At 39.9% G+C, this 23,141-nt stretch overlaps 2 protein-coding genes across 8 annotated transcripts in view; one reads left to right on the top strand and one right to left on the bottom strand.

Moving 5' to 3' along the window:
* The window catches only part of DPP4 (dipeptidyl peptidase 4), a 73,474-nt gene extending 61,541 nt beyond the window's left edge, over window positions 1-11,933 (top strand). The window contains exons 24-26 of the mRNA XM_087709758.1: window positions 5,883-5,955; window positions 6,390-6,463; window positions 10,097-11,933. Coding sequence (XP_087565884.1) covers window positions 5,883-5,955; window positions 6,390-6,463; window positions 10,097-10,195 — 246 coding nt within the window. The 3' untranslated portion in view covers window positions 10,196-11,933. The remainder of the gene's footprint in view (window positions 1-5,882; window positions 5,956-6,389; window positions 6,464-10,096) is intronic.
* Window positions 11,934-16,671: 4,738 nt separating this feature from the next.
* The window catches only part of SLC4A10 (solute carrier family 4 member 10), a 182,039-nt gene continuing 175,569 nt past the window's right edge, over window positions 16,672-23,141 (bottom strand). For all 7 annotated transcript variants that reach the window (XM_087709787.1, XM_087709772.1, XM_087709766.1 and 4 more), the window contains one exon: window positions 16,672-18,423. In XM_087709787.1, coding sequence (XP_087565913.1) covers window positions 18,357-18,423 — 67 coding nt within the window. In that variant the 3' untranslated portion in view covers window positions 16,672-18,356. The remainder of the gene's footprint in view (window positions 18,424-23,141) is intronic.

The raw sequence follows: 23,141 nt of genomic DNA on the forward strand, positions 1-23,141 counted from the left end.
TATTAGCCCTAGGACGGAGGTCTTTAAACACAAAACTTTGCCAAAAAAAGTCCAGCGGCCTGGGGTCACCAGGAATTAAAAACTGACTCAAAGATACATCCTACAAACAAATACCAACCCTTAAAAACCTAAGTTGGGCAACTGTACAAATCTATTAAATAAATTAACCTGGAGTTTTGCAGATTCACCTATTCAGGTCCCAATTTCCAATACTGCTGAAACCTAGAAGAGGGCGGTCCCATTCACTCACTCCAGGTTACCTCACAAAATAGTTAGAACAGAATGAGAACATCTCAGGTGGCCTGGATCTTGTTTTTGGTAGGTCCAAATGAGTTAGGTGGTGTTGCCCTTCAGATCTACACATCCTACTTGGGAAATAAAACTGCCATTATAATGTCATTATGCAGGAAGCATGGTAGCCTAGCAGTTAAGATGCCGGACGGAAGGTTGGCCTTTTGAGACCCAAATACCGCATAACAGGGAGCTCCCAGCTCCTGCCCAACTAGCAGTTCAAAGTCCCAAAGGTGCTTTTTTCAAGAAGCAACTAGACTTCCTTGTTTCTTCTTTGAAGACATTTCGCTTCTCATCCAAGAAGCTTCTTCAGCTCTGACAGAATGGTCGGGAATGGAAGGATTTATACTCCTTGCAGACAGTTGGTCATTTGCACTCTTTTAGGGAGTAGTTGAGACCACTTGGAGGTTTATCTGTGTCCTCAGGGTCACCTGAGTAGTGCAAATGGGTGTGGAACCTTCTTGACTGCATGATGTTTCTGCCCTGTGTCCCTTCACTGTTGAAGACAGGCGCAGGCTGTTGGGGATGAGTCTGTGTTGTCTTAATCTCAAACTGAAGCGCAGGTTGTTCCTGCAGTTTGCAATTTTTCTGGAAATCCATTCATATTCCTACACGATTTGAGGGTATTCACCCCAAAGTGCTCAGCTAAAAGTCTATGGAGAGTCTCAGTCATCCAGGTCATGGTTGCCTCAAAGGTAGCTTTTTCAGGAGACAACTGGACTTTCTTGTAAAACACACACACACACACACACACACAACCCAAGAAAGTCCAGTTGCCTCCTGAAAGACTCTCCATGGACATGGAACTGGGAGTAGATAAATAGGTACATATGACCATGGAAATGTCTTCAGACAAGGCTGGCTCCCTCAGCTACGAAATGGAGATGAGCTCCACCCGCTAGAGGCAGATCCCACTGGATAAGGGAAAGCTTTAAACTTTTTAAAAATGTCATTATAGAGTTCTACAGTCTGACTACTCTTGACTACACCTTTCTGGCTACCACCCCTCAGAAATAGTACTATAAGCTAAGTACTACAAGCTAAAAAAAAAGGCAAAAAAAGGACATTCAAAACAATTGATGGGGTGCAACTAGTGATGAAATGTATATCGTGGTGTAAAATGTGCAGCTTGTACTTGAAGGTCCTCATTTACTGTAGTCGCCTATGGCTGTCTCTAAAAAGCAAAACAAAAAGCTGGGTGTGAAGATGAGAAAGAACAAGATGTGATGGGTGAAGTGTTGAAAGTCATGCATAATGTAAAAAAAAATTGAACAGTCTTTCCCCCTCCCCTTAGCAGGAGGAGAATCATGGCATGAAAGAACATGTGGGAAAATTTGGGACTAGCAAAAGAAAGAACTTGTTTACACATTCATAATTAATTGTTGGAACTCCCTGCCCTCAGTGGTGCTGTTCCCTGTTATTTATTTATTTTTTGAAATGGCTTTCAAACTTGCGAGCACTACTTGTTTTAAAAGCTACCTCCTGAATTATAGATAGGCTAATTTTAAATAGGGATCAGATGTAGGCAGCAGCTGTTAACTCCACGTCCTCTTTGTGACTTTCCTTCAAGCAGTTGAATCAAAGGTTTTTGTGAGGTAAATTTGGCCCGATCCTATCCAGGACAGTTCTTTCATTGTTTTTATCAAGTTATGAAAAAAATTGTTATACTAATAAGAGGTTTTCAAACTTGGCAACTTTAAAACTTGGGGATTTCAACTCTAACTTCCAGAATTCTCCAGCCAGCTGGTTGGAGAATTCTGGGAGTTAGAATTGAAGTCCCCAAGTCTTAAAGTTGCCAAGTTTTGGTGCCCCTGTGTTACAGTCTTCGGGGGGGGGGGGAACCCTGGAGTCACAGTTTGGCCATTACTGACCTTCTTTCAGCTCTATGAGAGATTTAAACTTAAAAAGTTGTCTGGGTTTTCAGTAAAACTTTCTAATTTAAATCCAACTAGTTATGGAATCTTTATTCTACCCTACCCCTCCGTGCTTGCTATATTTGGGGAAGAAGGTTGCTTGCCGAATAACTTTGGGTTCTAATAAGTCACTTGGTAGAGCTAAAGCCCTTATGGAATTGGAAGTCTCTTAACTTTCTACAGATTGAAATGTTAGTGCTCTGGGTGCACTATGTCACTCTGCAGCTTCACAGCACAGATGGCTCCAGAGGACTGTATAATCTTTCTTTTTGCCAGGAGTCGACTTCTCTTGGCACGGCATTCATTGCTGGCAGTGTCCACGTTGAAACTGCCAGTACCCAAAAGCTAAAGGTTTCCAGTGTGTTACTCAGAGGATTAAATTGGAGAATTTGAAAGTTATGGAGGGATGGAGATATGGAAGAAAATTATTGTGAATCCCCTAAGGGAAGAAATGTTTAATTCAGTTCACGTTATAAGTAGCAAGGAATGAAAATCATCTTGGTTTAAGATATTATCTGGAGTAGATTTCTCCCCTTCAGTGGCCCAAGTTTTCTTCTTAGCATGGAACAATGAATTGCCCTGTTTTCACCCCTTCCTGTCTACAAAAAAACATAAAAATATCTCATCAGAATATCCTCACTTTCAGTGATCCTAATATTTCCTTTCCTCTCTCCCTCCCTCCTTCCCTCCTTCCACCAAAATTCCTCTTAAAGGCAATTAGCTCTGTGTAGAATCTACAGAATCAACTGCAACAGTGCCAGAAGTTTATTATTTAATTCTTTTGGCGGAAAAACCTTTCTAGTATAGATAATTGTATAGGCAGAAGCTCCTTTACAGAATTCTGTCTTGTTTTCTCCAAGTTGAGGAGCACATTCCCTAATGTTGCTATTAAATGGATGGTCATGTATTTGATTGCCATTCCAAGAATTCCTATTTATTTTCTCAAGGAAATAAAACCATGCTGGCTGGAATTTACAGTTCCAATTTCTGTGATTATTAAGGCTGCAGGCAGGCTGTCCTGGAGCCTACACATTTCATAGTGATATGTAGTACTGATCCACCATTTAAGAGTCCTGCTTTTGTGAAACCCAGTTTAATCAGAACTTACAGTGCCTGTTTTCACATGAGAAGTGATTTCTGTTCAAAGCTGATTGTACCAATTGGGGCACCAGCATCACACCAGCATCACACATCACCAGCAACTATTAATATTTGGGGATGCAACACACTGATGTCTAATTTACTCAAGTACGTACTCCAGGGAGGTCCCCAGGAGCCGAACATGTGAACATTCAAAGGGATTCATTGTGACCAGAGATTGTGAGATGGCATTGGTGCTAAAATCAGGCTGCCTATTGCATTGGATTGAGGCCTCGCCTTTAAATATCCTCACTTGATATGGCCATCACCAGGTGATGAAGGTGTGTGAAGCAATCCCAGGTCAGGGGCTTTGGGCTGTTCAATTTTGCAGAATGCTTCCCAAGTTGTACTGTGGTGTTCAGCACTGGAACAAGTGTTATAAAATAGAACAAGGTGGAGAGCCAGATGTAGTAAAGAATAATGCCACATGTGTGTTGCGGACAAATCGCTCCACAAGTGTCTCAGGATTGCAAACTAGAAGAGATTTTAAGCCAGATAGATGAGCCCTAAAACTGAACAGTTCCCCAAAGGAGGATCAAGAGAAGGCCTGGAGGAAACCAGACTGACATGTGCAAAGGGAGGGAGGGGAGGGGCTGAATTGATGACTTGGGGGTGGGTGGGAAGGAAGGGTGATGCAGATAGTAGCTGTCATGTGCTGCCAGAAGACCATGCACTAGAGGTGGGGGGAGACTGTTAAACTTGTGAAAGAGGTTGTTTTGCAGATCTCTCTGAATTTGATATGCTGTTGGCAAGTATTCGAAGCAGTCATAGATTTGGCAATCTTCTCCTAGCAGATTTGAAATGTTCATTCCTCAAGAACTGCTGCATCATTAGGTTATGCAAAACAGGGTACAATTTTGTAAATATGCCATCTTGTACTGGTATGACATTTATTCTATTATCCAAGAAATATGCCAAAGGGAAAGAGACCTTCAGATTCCAGCCAAATATTAACTTGTTTATTGAGTGCTGGTAAAATGTTGACTGCTGTTTGATCTTTTCACAAAGCGAGCACTCCTTGCTGTGGCCTTGGTCTTAAAAGGGAGCAGAGGGCATTTTTACCGCTGGATTGACATGAAAATGACGTTTTTCAGCCTTGGCTGAAAGAGCTCCCTGAAGCCTATTTCTTGGCCTTATGGTGAGAGCCCTGAGTCAGATTCTCCCTCGTAAAGATTCATTCGATAAGAATTAGGCAAATGTGGCTTAATAAAGAGCAGTTGAAGATGGTGAGTCCATTTTTGGCTGGTCTTAATTCTTGGCAATGTTATATTCAAAACGTATTTTCCCTCCTCCCGTTGTTCACAGTCAACAAATTGAACAACTGAAGGTTGGGGAAAAAATGAGGTCAGTTTTCCAGGAGAACGAAGAGCTATCAAAATATAGCATAGATTGTATCTTTCTTGATTGTCACTGGATTCCATAGAGAACATCCATGCTGAGCACTGCAAGTCCCAAAGAGGAGCACTGGAAAAGCACAGGAAAATGCAGTGTTCAACTTTCCGCAGTGTCATACTTTAGTTTTACACATCTACTCGCTGCATGTGGGAAGCTGAGTTGTCTCCTTCTGAAAAGTGGCAAGTTGTGTTTACCTTGATGGTACTAATCACGAAAGGGGAAAAACAGGCATGGAGTTATTTCTGTTTATTCCCCTAAACTAGAATCCTGTGCTGTCAACACAAAGTTGGCAAGTGGGATGTGAGCTTTCACAAACACATGCATGCACACCTTTGCAGGGTTGAACGCAATGGCTGCCACCAATCCGTGGGCACGGTATAAATGTGTGAGATAAATTTTTAAATTTACAGAACATTTTATACGGATAGTTTGAACATGTATTAAGACCCTGATGATTAGTAGCATACAGTGAGTTCTTTTTACCAATGAGTATCAGTGGGGAAGTAACTTATCTAAGTTATGTTTTGGTTCATACAGGAGCAGGAGTAACAACTCCTGCTTATTTAGATTTGTATTTCGCAATTATCTTTATCTTCAGAGCATAAGCAGCAGTAGCTTTTATGCAACCCTTTAGTTATCCAAAAGTGTTCCATACTTGTCCAGCCATTTAGGTAAATGAAGAAGTTATATTTTTCTATTAAGACCCAGGTGCAGTAATTAGAACATCAGCTTTGCAAGTTAAAAGGCTTATTTTTATAAACCTCTCTAAGTGGATCCACAACCATTCCATTTCTCTTCTCCAGAAGTGTCATTTTTCCATCAGGGTTCTGCCTTTGGGTATTGGTGATGATAGTTGAAGCTTTTGTTTTCATTGCTGGTGCAGAACTTTCAGTCTTGGTGAACCATCCTCAGCAGCCCTTTAGACGGAACATCTGCATCTGTTGCCTTCTGAAGTCAACATAAGGGCATCTTCATGACAGGCGCAGAGAGATTTTCACATTTACGATTGCTGTATGAATATCATGGTCATACATATGCAGCCTTTATTTTCCTTTTTATTTAAAATAGCAATTTGTTGTATTAATATGTATTTGAATCACTCACTTAGAGGGGTTATATCATTTATTTATGTTTACATTTTAGAACTCTACTGTTATGGCCAGAGCAGAAAACTTCAAAAGCGTTGACTATCTCCTGATCCATGGAACAGCAGATGGTAAGCAGAGTTAGACCTCTTTGGTCATACGTGTACTAGTAACAAAACAAAGCCAAGGAAAGCAACGGTCTTGAGGACTTGCATGTCTCATAAATCTCTAGTAAAATGCTAGTATGATGAGTTCTCCATTCTTTCTTTCCATCTAAGTCTGCTTTTATGAGCCTCGGTGGCTCAGTGGTTAGAGTGCAGTACTGTAGGCTACTTCTGCTGATTGCCATCTGCCTGCAATTTAGCAGTTCAAATCTCGCCAGGCTCAAGGTTGACTCAGCCTTCCATCCTTCTGAGGTTGGTACAATAAAGACCCAGATTGTTGGGGGGCAATATGCTGACTCTCTAAAACAGCTTGGAGAGGGATGTAAAGCATTCTGAAGTGGTATATATGTCTAAGTGCTATTGCTATTTATTGTGACAGTTTGTCTGTTCTTACTTCCTAGATAACGTTCATTTTCAGCAAGCAGCCCAGATTTCAAAAGCTCTGGTTGACGCAGGGGTGGATTTCCAAGCAATGGTATGTGAAGGGATTCATCAGAAGCTTAGCATACATGTTGGCTTACATTTTCAGTGAAGAAATGAATATAGATAGTCCTCAACTCATAGCTTTAATGGAGCCTGCTCATTATAAGTCATGAGAGTTGTAAAGCAAGTGATCCCATGACCACCCGATTTTATTACCTTTTTTTGCAGTGGTCATTAAGTAAATCACCATGATCATTAAGTCAACATTGTGGTCATTAAGTGAGCCCACTTGATGTTATAGGGCCTTTTTTTTGCTGAAAACCAGGCATAAATGCCCGATTTGGGCAAAGACATCATAAATTGCAAACACATAATGGCAGGATGCTGCAAATGACCATAAATGTGGGCCGGTTTTCAAGCGCCCAAAATGCAGTCATGTGACCGCAGGTGACCATTGTAACTTTGGAACCAGGTCATAATTTCCTATGTGGTGTTGGGGGAGGGTCCGTCTGACTTTGAATGGTCACTAAGCACTGGCCATAAGTCAAGGATTATCTGTATAAGAGAAGGAGGCTAGATTCATATTACTAAAATTAGTGTTGCAGATTGCAGGTAAGAAATAGATGCATGTGCACTTCCTTTAAAGCGAAGAGTTTGTGTCTTGGCCCACCAGATTCAGACAGTGAGGAGGTTGGGGAGGAACATGGGGCAGTCCTGGAGTCTGGGGAAGGCTCTGATGAGGGCTCTGTGTCGGAGGCAGAGAAGGGGCCATAGTCGTATGCCAGTTATCGGCTGCCTTCAGAGCCAGACATCAGTGAGGCAGATGAACAGCTGGAGCCTGTTCTCAGTGTGCACATGCGCAGAGTTGTCAGATGAAGGGAACAGCTAAAGAACAGGGGTCAACTTGGGAGTAAGGCCACAGATGGACGATGAATGGCCCCTCCCAGAGAAAATAAAAGAGGGGCGAAAGGAGAGTGGAGTTTGCAGGAGACAATTAGTTTGCTTAATTGGTTCGTGACTCTGAGACTCCTTGCCAAGTTTTGCAGATATCGGCCTCTCATCTATCCAAGCCAGATAAGGTCTGTGATTGTAAATCCTCCCTTGAAAGACTTTCTGGAAGTGAATGAGCAAAATTCACAGTAACTTAATAGAAGGGGTTTTGTTGGGACAAGGGTCTCAGGAAACCTTGGTCATTTGCTCCAGTTATGGGCAGCAGCACCAGCACCAATAATAGAAAGTATTTTTGGGAAGGGAGAAGATACAAGGTAGATAGCAATGGGTTTCTCCACCCCTCTTTTTTAAAGCACCGATTTAGTTTTCCTGCTACTGAGAGGTACTAAGGGTAAGGATAAGGGTGGGGGACTTGAGAATATACAATGAGTATATTCACCAAATAGAAACTTGCCCGTTCTCAGAATGGGTTCAGTAATGAGCATGGCCAATGCATAGAATACTCATTTATCAGAAAGTAAGTTAGTCAGGATGTTTGTGACTATCCCAGTAGAATTTGGGGTGTAAGGGAGGAGATGTACTCTTCTAAATAACTACAGCCCTAGAAACTATAGCTTCTTCGCTTATTTTTCTTTTAAAATGCTCTTTCAAGAGAAACCAGGCAGAACAGAGACCTCGTGGAGCATTGTGGAATGAAGGGCATATTGGTGCTTGTGGGTGCTGCACGGTCTGCCACATACAAAGGGCTTGCTGATGAGAGCAACTAAACTGTTCCCATGGTTACGCAAACCCCATCTTCTCCCAAATGTTCTTACCTATCGTTGAAAGTTGCAGATGTCAGGCGTCAAAGGAGGATATGTAGTGATTCTTCTAAGAAGATTTCTTTATCGATCCATGCCTATAGGCAGAATCTTGCCAAACTAAAGCAGTCTGCTATCTATGCAAGCCTATGCTCAGAAAACTATTAGTCTTCACCTTCTTTCTCTCACCCAAACTATCCGAAATGATTTGCCTCTACTCCTCTGAAATGCACCCCTCCTTCCTTGGAATCTATCACACAAGACGTGCATAGACCAGTGGTGGATTGCTAACCAGTTTACTACTGGTCCACTCGTGCTTGCGTGCACAACTCTTATGTGCATGCACAGAAGTACCCGGGTGGGTGGGCAGAGCCTCCTGCCACCACCACTACCGGTTCGGCCAAACCAGGTCAAACTGGGAGCAACCCACCTCTGGCATAGACCCATAAAAATGGATGAGTGATATTTCAATTATATTCTGGCATAGTTGTGCTAATACTATCTACAACATGGTAGTATTATCTACATTATAATTGTAAGAGTGCTCTCAGATATTCTTCCAGTCCTAACTGGAGTTAAACACTAACCTGAAGTCCACAGCATGTGTGCAATACCAACACTCAACTTTTCTACAAATAATGTGTATAATCTCCCAAATTTCTTTCTGGCCTAATCTAGGGTGAGCAGATCTGGGCCACAAAAATCTGTAGCAAAGAAACACAGGGAATCTTTCCTAATTGGCTGCCATTTGGAGGTCTTCTTAGCTGAGATCTGTTTCCCACTATCCAGTGGTGAAATTCAATTTTTTTACTACCAGTTCTGTGGGCGTGGTTTGGTAGGCGTGGCAGGGGAAGGATACTGCAAAATCTCCGTTCACACCTCAGTCAGAGGTGGCATTTGCCGGTTCTCCGAACTACTCAAAACGTTTGCTGCCAGTTCTCCAGAACCTGCTGAATTTCACCCCGGCCCCTATCCCATCAGGAAATACAAATATGCTAGACCAGAGTATTTGGGGGTGAAATGTAGTGTAGCATATCCTTTTTTTTTAATGGGACGGAACCTATTCTTGCTTCAAGGAGTCTCTTTGTATAGCACTGCCTCTGGCATAAATAGTGCATGGACCTGTTGAAGAGAGCAGCAGCCTCACCCACTTCTAGTTTCCATCATCCTATTAGGACACTTCTAAAATTAGGCTCAGTTCCCCAGCTCAACATAGTGGTGATTCATTGTAGCTTCCTTTTGCTCTGGATGCTAAGCTTAAGGCAGGAATTACATCTTGTGGATTCATATGGCCATGGTAAAGAGAAACCAAAAGGATCTGTGTTTATAACTTCTATAAGGCAAGAATAGATTTCTAGCATGGAGAAGATTTTAATCAGTTCTCAGGCAGCAGTTTTATGATATGTTGTATCTGGAAGCAAAGCCCCTCTTCCCTTTCTAACACCCTTTTCCCTTTCAGAAGGAGACAGTCAGTACACAGTATTTCCCTTCCATCTTTTTCTACTCCACTCTCAAGTATTATCTTGTCTTCTGACCTTTTTAGTATGCATAAATATTAGATGTTGACCAAGCGTCACCATTATTATGATTATCATAGGATGACCACTTGACTTCCATGGAACTTTTAATCTGTGAAATTTACAAAATGGGAAACAATCCATAGTTTACTGCAAATTAAAATTGGGATTTACCATTTTTAGCCCACAAACAAACAAAAGCAACTTTCTTCAAATGTTTTCACGATGTTCTGGTTTCAGTGGCATAAAAGTGCTGCTTTTCTTTATCTAGCATGCTGGATGTGTGTTTTATCATCTCAAGTAATAGATTGTGTTGTTTGCTCTGATACAAAGCAAAGGACGTTCTAAATTCTTGTAGCATTCCAGTTTTGTGACGGGGACCATTTATAATCGATATTTTTGTTTTTCTTTTTTCAGTGGTATACAGATAAAGATCATGGAATTGGAGGACATGCCCACAGCCATATTTACCATCACATGAGTCATTTTATCAAACAGTGTTTTAAATTGCCATAACACTGGGAGTGCCTTATCTGTGCAAAGCTGGTTAACTTCTGAAGTTTTAAGACTTTTCTAGTAAATTGTCCCGTATTTCATTGGATGACGCAGTCAATTTAATTGGTGCGGACACTTAAATGAAGAAACCATGATTTTTTTTTCTTTATTTCTGCAATTACCTGCAGGGATCCACTGAGCACAAACCAAAGAACTGCAAAGTTTCCTGTAGGAGCTACTCGATTCTTTGTTTTTCTCAAGGACTGTTTTGCATAATAGTGTTTTTAAAATGCAAGTTTCCTTACAGTAAGCAATCATTGCCTTGGGTGCAGAAATACGCCTTAGTCTTTTCTATATGGAACTGCTGCTCTTTTGAAACAAGGCTTAATCCAAGTTCATCAACTGTTCATTATAAGCCAGGAAAAAAATACTTGAATTTCTCTGCTTGAGTTCTCTCTGTATTAATTTTAGGTGAAAATTTATCATTTCAATAAGTATCCATTTTTCTTTATCTAAAATCCTGTGGGTCAGCTCTCTATAAATATGTGGATTTCTACCAATTAAAAAGTAGCGAATACAGGGAAATCAACCTGTGATGGGAGAGCTTTGCAATCAAGCGTCTTGCTTAAGCAGAGAGGAAAGATCACCCTGCTCTACAAGCTTCTAACTTCTTTAAAGTCAAGATGGCCGTGTTATAGGAATATGCTTCCAGATAGGAGGAAAGGAGAGACAGGACCATTAAAGTGTTTTTTTCTTTCTTGAACATTCGGGGGGTGGGATTTCAGGAGACACTCTAGAACCAGCAAGTCAGGCTACTTCCAGAACTGCTTGCAATTGATAATAACCTAACAATGAAAAACCCAGCTACTTGAATTGTTCCCGTTGGGCTCACCAAGGGCTTCCATGAATCAGTTCCAGTGAAGGATGTCAGGCTTCTACCTTGAGAATGGCAGGACACTTGGGGGGGGGGAGCAACAGATGTTTCTTCTGTGTAATAAAAGGAATTTTATGAAGGCTGTTGGAGCCAGCAAGCAGCCAGTTCTCTCCCTTCTGCTTTCTATATGCTTGCTATACCAGATGATCTCACGTTTCCCATCTCCAACGTGTGTGTGTATGCAGTACAGTGGAAATTGTTTTTCCTGTAGGATCGGCCCACACATAGGCAGCATTTCCAGTGATTCTGTTTGCAGTGGGTTCCAGAGTGGGTGAGAGTGATTGTGAATATCTAATCTGCCTGAAATGCATATTCATAAACAATTGCTAGAAGACACCCATGGTTTCCACAGAATGACGAGTGAGATTAGATGCCACAGGGTGAGAAGTAGCACAAGAATTGGAAGTAGATTGCCAATTGGAACCAGATTGCAGACATCTGAGCCATTAGATATTTAGTCTCTGTATTAATCATACCTCATTTGGATTAATATCATATTTAAGACCCGTGATACATGTTTGGTTCTCTATGTGATATAATTATATGTACCCATCATACATAGGAACCATGAAGACAGCAATAAAAGTCTAGTTCCTCTGTTATGGTGAGTAATATAATTTATGAGAATGAGAAGCAAAACATGGTTTGAGAACTTTTCTATGCATGAAATTCATGTTGGATGAATGTAATCTGTTAGCACAATCCTCTAAAAGTTCACTATGGTTAAAAAGGAATCTGTGGAGATTGTTAAAATAGATTGCCTTGCAAATATTGGTATTTTATCTGTAATGCAATAAAATCATTTTCTACTACCAAAGACTAAAACGTGTGATTAGGCCCTTATTTGTTAGCCTCAGCCACAAATGTTGCAACAATTTTGAGTCCAATGTTGGTCCTAAACTTTGGGAAATTCTCTGGCCTGCATCTTTTACATTTTCATAAGAAACATCAAGTCATAGTGTTTCAGTGTAATTGATCATGATTTTATGTTATTTTAATTTGCTTTTAATTATGCTTTTATTAATTGTGCTTCCCTCCCTTTCCGAGAGTTGAAGATCATTTGAAGGGCATCCAGGTTGGGAAAAGCGGAGTTAATAGGATTGTACTTTGAGTCTCTTTAATGAGTGGAAAAATTAATTTAGTGAATATTAGCAGCTTTTCATAATTGCGACAGTTCCTATTAGTATCATGTAACAAAGTTTGTTGAGTATTTTATATTCAGTAAGTCAGTGTCAAATCTTACTTTTTCTGGCATGGTGAGTTGTCAGTGACATTAGGTGTGAATTCAAAGTAGACAAGGGAAGGGAGAGCTATGTGGAGAACAAAAATCATTTTGAAATACATGTCATAAAGATTTTAAATTCAGCAAAGAAAGAAAATGTATTCTGATTTCTTTGAAGTGAAAGTTGTGCAGGAAGCTTGTTAAATAAAGCAGATATAAAGTGTCAAAATCCGTATGTTTCTGCACCAGGAAGCAGTCCTATATTGTTACTTCTCAAATGCCTCCTGCTAGCTCTGCTTAAAATCTACAGATGCCTGAATTTTAAAATAAAACAAGCAATCATTCATGAAGTCCATCAAATACATATGTAATTTGCTCTTACATAAATGGAATTGTAAACTTGCAGTGAAAAAAAAGACTGGATTTAGTTCTATCAAGAATAACACCAATACCTGTGTAAGGAATTAGTCCCAATAGGTTCACATTGGTTTTTCTCAAGTGTCTGCATATATGGATCTGCAGTTCTACATACTTGTAATTGTGTAGAACAGGAGGGACAATCTACATCCCAAGGGCCACATATGCCCCTTAAAGCCTGTTCTGATCATGATTGGTGAACCCTGGAAGCCTAGTTTCTTGTTTCCAATTTTGGGTGGGGAAGACATAGGAACTCAAAAGACATTTAACTCCCCCATTCCTCTTAATGCTTGAATTAGACTTGTCTGCAACTACATGTAGGCATCAACACATACCGATGCTGAGAAGGGGTTGATGGATAAGCATACATTACAGATGATCGCAAACAGGGTGATGTGTATACCTGTTGTGGCCTGCCAGCGGCCAGCGGGGTTGGCAGCAGATTCAGACAGTGAGGAGGTTGGGGAGGAACATGGCATGGGCCAGTCCTGGATTCTGGGGAAGGCTCTGATGAGGTTCTGTGTCGGAGGCAGAGAGGGGACCAGAGACGTATGCCAGTTATCAGCTGCCTTCAGAGTCAGACATCAGTGAGGCAGATGAATAGCTGGAGCCTGTTCCCAGTGCATGTATGCACAAAGTTGCCAGGCAAAGGGAACAGCTAAAGAACAGAGGGCAACTTGGGAGTAAGATGACAGGTGGATGATGAATGGCCCCTTCCAGAGGAAATAAAAGAGCAAAAGGGGAGTGGAGTTTGCAGGAGACAATTCGTTCGCTTAATTGGTTTGTGACTTTCTGAGACTCCTTGCCAAGCTTTGCAGATGTTGGCGTCTCATCTGTCCAAGCCAGATAAGGTCTGTGACTGTAAATCCTCCCTTGAAAGACTTTCTGGATGTGAATGAGCAGAATTCACAGAAAATTAATTAAAGGGATTTTTGTCAGGACAAGGAGTTTGCTTCATGCTTTTGGGGAGCCTAGGTCAGAACAATACCTCCCAAATCTGAACTATGCTTTGTGTGGATATGCAAGTCCTGCATGCTGATTTAATTGATTTAACTTCCTCTTGGGTGGCAGGTGGAAGGCAAGGCACCTTCAAATGACATTAACATTTATAGAAGTGCTAATGCAACAGCCATGCAACCATCTCCGAATGATAAGTACATACATGAGGGGTAACGGAGACGTCTTAACCCGAACTTTACTCTGTCCGCACTCCTTCCTGTTAAGGATTACTCATCCCTAATTTAGGTGTAATATACATGGATCTTAACATTTTTGAAAAGGAATCCTAGAGTGGGTTGCAACCAGAATCAAAAATATGCTGTAATTCCTTATCGGTGCAAATGTGTAGAATTCATCAACCTATTAATGGTTAATGATACTCTTAGCAAATAAACTCTCCAACTTGAACTCAACTTCTGGTGGCTTCATAGATATATTAATGTAGCTTTCTTGGCAACAAGATGTAAGTGGGTTGCCATTGTCTCCTCAATTTTGTTTAAATTTCTTGGTAGCGTCCCATCCAATGACTCATCTAGTCTAACTTTGATTAGCTTTTTGGAGATTAGCTAAAGTCTGATAGATGCTGTTAAAAGCATCATGTATTGATTTAGATATGAAATAGCACAATGGATCTCTTAGGATTGATTAAAATTCATTAGAATAATGAATTTTAATGTTTGGCTCTTGATGCAGAGAACTGCAGTATCTAAAGTTTGCATGTTTACAATGAGAAAGACCCGAGAACAGGACTAGCTAGCACCAGCTCTCTGCTGCAATGGTCAAAGGGGAGAGTGCTGATTAGCTATGAATGTTGGATAAATCCTTGTATAAAATCTTATTTTTGTTTGTGTAAAAGGTTAATGACAATATACTTTGTCTGCATCATAAGCAATAAACATAGGCATGTTAAACATAAACAGAAAGAACAGTTAGGATAAATATTTATTTCTGGATAACATTTCTTGAATCATGAAAAAACAACACTCTATTCACATGTACACTTAAAACTTTTTAATAAATTACATCCAAGAAATTAAGCAATTTGACCTGGAAATGGGAAATCAAAAGTAAATATAGTATTGCCAGTTGCATTTTACTCTCTTATTGTGATTTGAAAATGTTGGGATTGATACTTACACAAAAACAGGATATCTATTTTAAAAAAGAGCCCTCCAAAATCCTGAATAGCAATACTGCAGAATAATTCAGTCCATGAATTTTTAGTGTCCAGAAAGCTGAGTAGATTGTTCTGCACATTAGCATAAAAAAATACCAGCAGTCTCTCTTCATGGACCACTCTACATTGCATGGCTATTAAGAGACTCATTTGGAATGTTACAAGGGATCATCCAGTACACAATGACAAAGCATTTTAATCTTATCAGAGTCATACTTTTATCTAAATTTATCCATACATTTTAGTCCATGTGTTTTTTTTTCCTTTGAATTTATCATTTGCATAACATGAATTTGATGTTATTTAGACAACACTGAGAGCCTGCTAATACTGGGCATCAAAAATAACTTCAGAAGCAATGCTTTTCATTATGTAAATCTAATTTTGCCTACTTTTGGCACAAAAGCAGCTGGTGTGATACTGTGTTCAAAGCACAAGGCATATGGAATTGGGTAGCCTAGACTCTTACCCCGCTATCACTGAAGAAAGAGTAGCCTGTGCAGATGGATGAGGCCCATTTCTCAAAGCAGCCATTCCCAAGCTCCTGCAATTGAGCGGATGCTGTCAATCACACACAGACACACACACACAGACACACACACACACAGACAGACACATGGCTCTTAAGGCTACAACTTTCTTGCAAAAGGCAAGAATACATTCTCTTTTAACTGATGATAGAAGAGAACGTGTCTATGGCAAGGCCTTGGCTCCTTAATCTTGGTTTTCCACATTTCCTACTTGAACAGGATGAAAAAAATCTGAAGCTGGTGGATGCATTTGACTACAACCATAGCAGATGCTCCACACAAAGGTGGGGAATTATGGCCCCTTTATGACTTATTGACAATTCCCAGAATTCCTGAACCATGCTTAGGAATTCTGGGAGTTGAAGTCCACAAGCCATAAAGGGGCCACAGTTCCCCACTCCTGTTCTACAGGAAAGACCAGAATCTAAATGGCTGCTGCTTGGACCCACTAGGTGGATCTAATGGAGTGGGAGGTTGTACAAAAGGAGGAAGCCTTCTATAAGCAAACTGTGTTTAAAAGATATGCTAAAAGGTTCCAAATTGTAAAAAGAACTATGCCTTTTTTCTCTTCTGGAGAATCCCTATTCTTTGGTCCTATGTTCCTGTCAACATGTACTGTATATGCTTTGAAGTTCATGATCCGTTGGAGAGAAACAGGCACAAATGCTTCATCTAAAGTTTTCCATGTGTTTCTTATACACAGACCTAACTTCGTGTATGGCACCCACTCAAACACTTCAACGGAGAAGTCAGTTCAACAACTGCAACTTTTCCAGGTCCCTGACTAGCAAACAAGAATCAGGGCTGGTTCTTATCACTGATTCTGCCTCCTTATTCTCTTCTAGCTACCAAGTCCTACTGATCAGGCTGTTGCCATACCTGGCAGCAGAACTCAGCTGAGGATTCTTCCCATAGTAAGGGCAACTTGGAACTTGAAAAAGCTTGTGTGTTGAAATCCCATAGGTATATTTTCCTGATTCTTGAAACCATTGGTGAGCTTGTAAGATATGATTAATTGTTTGTTAATGTCCCCCCCCCTCCCCCAAAGAAACCAAAACCATTTTTAAAATTTAAAATGTTTTTTATATTGCCCTTTTATTTTACTCACAATGCATTCATTCTCACAGGTGCTTGGGACATTCCCTTTCTCCCATCTGCCTTCATACCATGTGACCATTCTTTGCGGCAGATTGGCCAACCAGCTAGACTGAAGCATACATGCGCGCGCGCGCACACACACACACACACACACACAGAGTCTTGTAGCTTCCTTCACGAATATGCAGCCACAGGTTTCTTATGCCCATTCCAAATGAGCAACCAATGGCTTTGGCTATGGGGATAATTATTATGGTGAGAGTGCCCTGAAAGAATTGTGGTCAGGCACCCTACTAAAACTACGAGTCTGTTACTTGGCATGGCTGTATTTGACCGCAGCCGATAATGGCCAAGAATGGGGAGCTGTCCAGCACATGCAACCTGCTTGACAATGGACCCTCTTTGAAGTTGTTTTCTGGGATGAAAAGATGTAGCTTGGCTATCATAAAATTCAAGACAGTAATAATATTATATGGCTTCTACAGAAAGAGTGTGGATTCCAAATACATGAAACTATTAAGAAAGACTGAACATACATTTGTGCAGAACGGAGACCTGATCAGTAACAGCCATGCCCATAAATGCCAACACTTTTATTTCAGATTGGGATCCTGACTTCAAACTTAATTAGCAAAGGGAAATAAATGAAATTACAATCAAATCACACCTTGGTCCCATTGGTATTTTTTTTAAAAGTGCATGCTTGAACAATTAGCCTAAAATCAATAGGTCTTAAAAATTTAACTATGGATGGATTGTGCCTGGAAGCATGCACTTGATGAGAAGCAATTGCCCTATTGATTACCCTGGATCATTTTTACTGATCATTTCCATCAAGGATTATAATCCAGAAAGTTATGAAAAAAAATAAGAATTATTTATCTCCACAATGCAGCTGTTGGACTTACCACTGCAACATTTAGTACAGTACAGTATAAGATACAATAGTAACAGCTTGCATTCACAACAAATATTGTACGGATAGTGCACATCGATGGATGTGGCTTTTTTCCTCAAACAAGATGAGAGAATGTTAACTATATTCTATATATCTTTATATATTATATTGTTTTATTTTTCCAGTTATATATAAATTTAAATATTAAATATCCAGTATTAAATCAAGGAAATTGCACAAATATAGGTCTCATCCTTTAAATCACACACACATACAAACAATCGTACACCCACACATACAAGCCATGATTTTAAACTCGGGGGGGGGGACGTTGTAGGGAGGGTTGTAACTTCCTTAAAATGTTATGAGTTTGGAGGATTAAAGAACTCATTATTGAAAAATAGCTCTAAAATGAATTTTCCTTTGTTACTTTTAGATTTCTGAAACAGTTGGCCCCAAACTATACAATTCTTCGATTGTAAGAATATGGATTCAATAATTGAATCCTTTATTCATCTGAATAAAGATTATTTCCAGTTGGTTTTTTGTTTGTTTGTTCTAGTATGGAAAAGCTATGAAAATAAGTCACATAGGCAAAGTAGGAAAATATGTCCACCTCTACAGAGAGAGATTAGAATGGAAACACTGGTTCAAATATCCCATGGATTTCAACTGTGGAATCCCAACATGGTTTCATTGGCTAACCCCATTTTCTGCATTGCTTCGGCCGGAACCGAAGAGCAGACAGTGAACTGAAGCACATACTGCACCACTTACATTATACCAGTGCTACTGTGAGATGATGCACAAGATGTACAAGGGGGCAATCAAACCTGGAACATTAATGATTGCGGCACTCCTGCATTTCTCTTGGTTTTTTTTTTAAACAAACACACTGAAGAGCAAGTCACAGACAAGTCTCACGATCCACACCTTTCCCTGAGTCAGCTTTCTTCTCTCGGCGGCCTTCAGTGCTAGTTGGGGGAAGAAGAGAGAAAGAAAGAAGTTGCAAAGTTGTATTCCCGCAACACATCATTTGGGGGACTGAGTAAATGAAGCGGCTTTCTTCCCTTCTCCCCCCTCCCCCCCCCACCCAGCCCCCATGCTTTCAGCCTATGCTCTCATGCTACACTGTTCAATCTGGGACACAAGAACAGAAATGGGACTGCTGTTTGTGGATGATGATTACAAAGAAAATTGTCAACATCACAGATAAATAAGGAGGAAGCAACAGAGATATTTTTTTAAAAACGGACATACAAATCTGCATGCACAAAGACAAAGAAAAGATACAGTACATTGCATGAGGATCAAACAGCAATGAAAATGTCTCTTGCGAAATAACAACTTTACAAGGTATTTTAATTGCAGAAACAAGAGAATATCATCCAATTTATTTGCCTTATTTTTATTATTATCATTTATTGTCATGACCGTTGTTTGACAGAAAGATGGGATCAAAAGTTTCAATCAATCAATATGTACATGTGCAATCATGCTTTTTATCTGTTAGTAATGTTGTTTCGATGCAACATCAAGAAAAAAGTCATACTGTTGGGGGGGGGATGAGAAAAAATAGATGTGCAATATTTACAACACAATGTAACAGGAAGCTTTTACTTGAAAGCTTACTCAAACCTACTATGAGTATATTGAGTTTAGTAGCTGGAACAGTAAAATATACAATAGGCCAGAACACACAGTTGTAGTTGATTAGTTAGAAAGTGCTGACTCATGCATGAGACAATCTGCACTATGATTGGTTGCTGTAAGTATAAGGGGGTATTTCCCTTTCCCCTGCCTTTTTTCTTTTGTGTGTTCTGTGTACTGTTTTAGATTTACCTCATGACACGCCCATGTTCCTGACTATCTTGTGTTTTTTCTTCCTAAATGATGACTGCTATAAGGACTGCTATAAGTTTGAATGTTAAGTATGTATGTATGTATGTATGTATGTATGTATGTATGTATGTATGTATGTATGTAAGTAAAGGTAAAGGTTCCGCTCGGACATATATGCTAGTCGTTCCTGACTCTAGGGGGCAATGCTCAACTCTGTTTCAAAGCTGAAGAGCCAGCGCTGTCCGAAGACATCTCCGTGGTCATGTGGCTGGCATGACTAAATGCCAAAAGCACAAAGAAAGCTGTTACCGTCCCACCAAAGGTGGTCCCTATTTTTCTACTTGCATTTTTACATGCTTTCGAACTGCTAGGTTGGCAGAAGCTGGGACAAGTAACAGGAGCTCACTCCGTTTCGCAGCGCTAGGGATTCGAACCGGCGAACTGCCAACCTTTCTGATCGACAAATTCTGTGTCTTAGCCACTAAGCCATTGCGGGCCTTTTATTTGTGTGTGTGTGTGTATGTATGACTACAAATTTGTATTAGACATCATTTGGACACCTAATCTATCATTTGCTTCTATAAATCAAAAAGTGTATAATATCATTTTCTCGTGTTCATGCATTTATTAATGTTCTGCTGAAGAGCAAACATTTACAGTATTCTGCACAGCTCTTCCAGTCAGGAAGATGAAAGTTTAGTTACCATCTCCTCTCATAGCTTCTCAAACAGATTTTTTCCAACAATTTCCCAGACACATTTATATGTTGTTTTGTCATGCCCTCTTACTAACTTTCCTTTTGTTTTGAGCAATGGTTACAGTATTTTTCCAATAATTAATCTGCAAAACCTTATCAACCATATCTTAACATTTTCTTCAGTTAGATCTTCCACTTCTGCAACTTTACCAGTTTTCAACATTTTCACCACCTATAAGGCTACCTTTTCCTTACTTTCTTCTTGGTATTTCTTCTTTCTTAGAATTTATTTCAATTGCACTCTTCAGCATATTGTTATCATTCACATACAAATCTCTAAAACACCCATTCCACTCATCTTGTGGAAACACACTTTTTTTTTACTTTTCACCATCACTTGCTTTCTTTCCTACTGTTTTTCTCCCAATAGACGTTGTCTAATATTTTTCACTCATCCTTAGTTTCAGCGTTAATCATTCTCTTATGTTCACTTTTTCTTATCCATGGCAACTTTTACTTCATTCCCCCTTCAATACTGTTTTTCATGCTACCCATTCCAGTTACTTCAATAACACTCAATAATTCCATTCACTTAGTTCCAAGTATCTTCCACAACTTTTTCCTTGCTTCCACATTCCATTCATTTTGTTGTGATATTGATCTATCTAACATGTTTTTCCACACAGGATTTGTACTTTCTTTTTCTAAAGTTATTCTACTTTCATTCATTCTTCTATGAATTTCTTTCATTTCTCCCTTTGTGTCTATGTCCAGTCTTGACATTACCAATCAATGGTCTGACCCATTTTTAAAATATTTGATCATCATTTTATTCTTCACAAATTATCTCAAAATTTCATCATGAACTAGCAAATAAATTAGCTGTTTATATCTACTTTCATCCCTTTGTTGCATGTATTTATGAATAGACTAAAACTTAAACCACATATTCAAAAACAAATCTTTTTCTACACAGATACTTGAAAAATACTCATCATTTTTATTCCATTTGTATTCAAATGGTGCATTTTTTTCTGCATTACCTTGCCTTGCCCGCAACTATCCATGTGGTTTGTGTCATTTAACAGAATAATTCTGCTCCCCTCCATCACATCTGTTGCATAATGTCCACCAAATCAGAACTCAAGTCAGTCAATTACCATCATTCCCTGGCACAAGAATATGCACTTACACAACCCTAAACATTTATACAATTTCACAGCAACTAAATGACACTAATCCATATGTACTGATATAAAAATTACCCCTTTCGTTCATAATTAGACTACAACTTCATTTTTGTGCCTGTATTCATCAACTCCATTCTCCTAGATCAGACCACCTTTATTCAATCTGTTCCACTTTATTCCTATTTTCCATTCTTTCTCTTCATATCTATTATTTTTATTTCATTACATTCATTCATGGGCTGTATCATTTGCTATTACATTGTACATAGCTGTTTTCCATTTGTTAGGCTTAGCATTACAAGGGCCGCTAAATATTGACTTCTACTGCCTATCATGGTTTTGATCATATAAAGTTTTCACATAATGCATTTTCATAAGATGAGACTGTATGGATTGTTACCAGTCTTAGCTGTACTTGTGCCACAAATATTGCTCCCTGCTAATAGTAAGGGCAGTAATGTAGAATTTTGGCACATTTTGGTTAGTATATTACTGGCACAACCAAGGCCCAGTTTTACATCTATGAACTAAATATTGTCTTGCAATCAAACATACTGGCTCCACATTCTAACAACCAGGTCTTTTCAGATCTAGAGCTCCTTTGAAAAGACTTGCTGTTCTGTTATACTTCTGTTATTATTGGTGTACAATCTAACTTCACAATTTCCTGTCAGCGCAGGCTCTTCTCTTGTTGCTGAAGCTTACAGAATAACAGAGGTCTCCTAGTCCAACCTCCTGCTCAAGCAGGAGACCCTATAACAGGGGTGTCAAACTCAAGGCCCACAGGCTGGATCCTGCCCGTGGGGTGCTTAAATCTGTCCTGCTGGGCCGGCCTGGAAATAACACAGACCGTAGTGCCTCTGGCAGCCAAAACTGGACATGGGGTGGGGGAGGGGACTGCAGGAGGTGTCTGTCGGATCCCCCCCCCCAAGGCAGCCCATGGAGGAGAACTACAATGCTGATCTGGCCCTCGAACAAATCCAGTTTTACACTCCTGCCCTATGGCATTTCAGACAAATGGTTGCCCAATCTCTTCTTAAAAACTTCCAGTGTTGGAGCACTCACAACTTCTGGAAGCAAGTTGTTCCACTGATTAATTGTTCTAACTGTCCGGAAATTTCTCCTAAGCTATTAAAAAAACAGCTTGAAGGAAGGTATTCACCCAGAGTCAGGATGGGCATTGGAGACTGTTTTTCAGCCTATTTTCCAGAGAGTTGCAGTGGGCCATTGTTAGGAATATAATCTAATGGTTGGGTTGGCAATATATAAATCATGTAACAATGTTGTACCTGTTTCTTTAAAGCATACTGTAAAATGTGATTGGTTGCTGTTTTCCTCAATCGGCCATAAGAGGGAGCCAGAACGACTGTTAGCTCTCTGTTCGTTAGATGCTGGGCTGATCTGATCTGAGTGTTTTTGGAAGCTGGAAGTGCCATGAGCTATTGTAAGTTTTGCAACTGTTAGCAAACTTTGAGTACCGAACTGATTATATGATACTGGACTATGTTATTTGGATTATCCCTTAACTGAAAGACATTGATGACTGACTGTCTTATCCGTGTATGACTTGGACTGTTTGATGGACCTCTATTTCCACGAAAGTAAAAGCCTATTTAAACTGCAGTGCCTCTGTATGCTGGTTTGTGTGTTCTCCAACACAACTCTAACAACACTTCTCTGAACGTACTCGCTCTCCCAAAGGGGAGGTTACCTAACAGCCATGTTGACATAAAAGCATTGGATGGGAAATTACTATTGTTTGGGGTTTATTTTATTTTTGTGAATGGTAATGGGGATGGTGAAGGGAGGGAATGAAGGCAGTACAGCTCCCAGAGCCACCTGCTTCTCTTCCCATCCTTAATTTTTTGGGGGAAAAGAAACATGACTCTCAAATACATTCTTCCCTTCATGAAAAAAAAGAACACCAGTGACCATGCTGACTGCAGGATGAAGCTGATCCCAG

The sequence above is a fragment of the Thamnophis sirtalis genome, unplaced genomic scaffold (genome assembly GCF_051295495.1).
Source record: "Thamnophis sirtalis isolate CommonGarterSnake01/CBP01778 unplaced genomic scaffold, rThaSir2_p1.2 scaffold_1, whole genome shotgun sequence".
Classification (NCBI taxonomy): domain Eukaryota; kingdom Metazoa; phylum Chordata; class Lepidosauria; order Squamata; family Natricidae; genus Thamnophis; species Thamnophis sirtalis.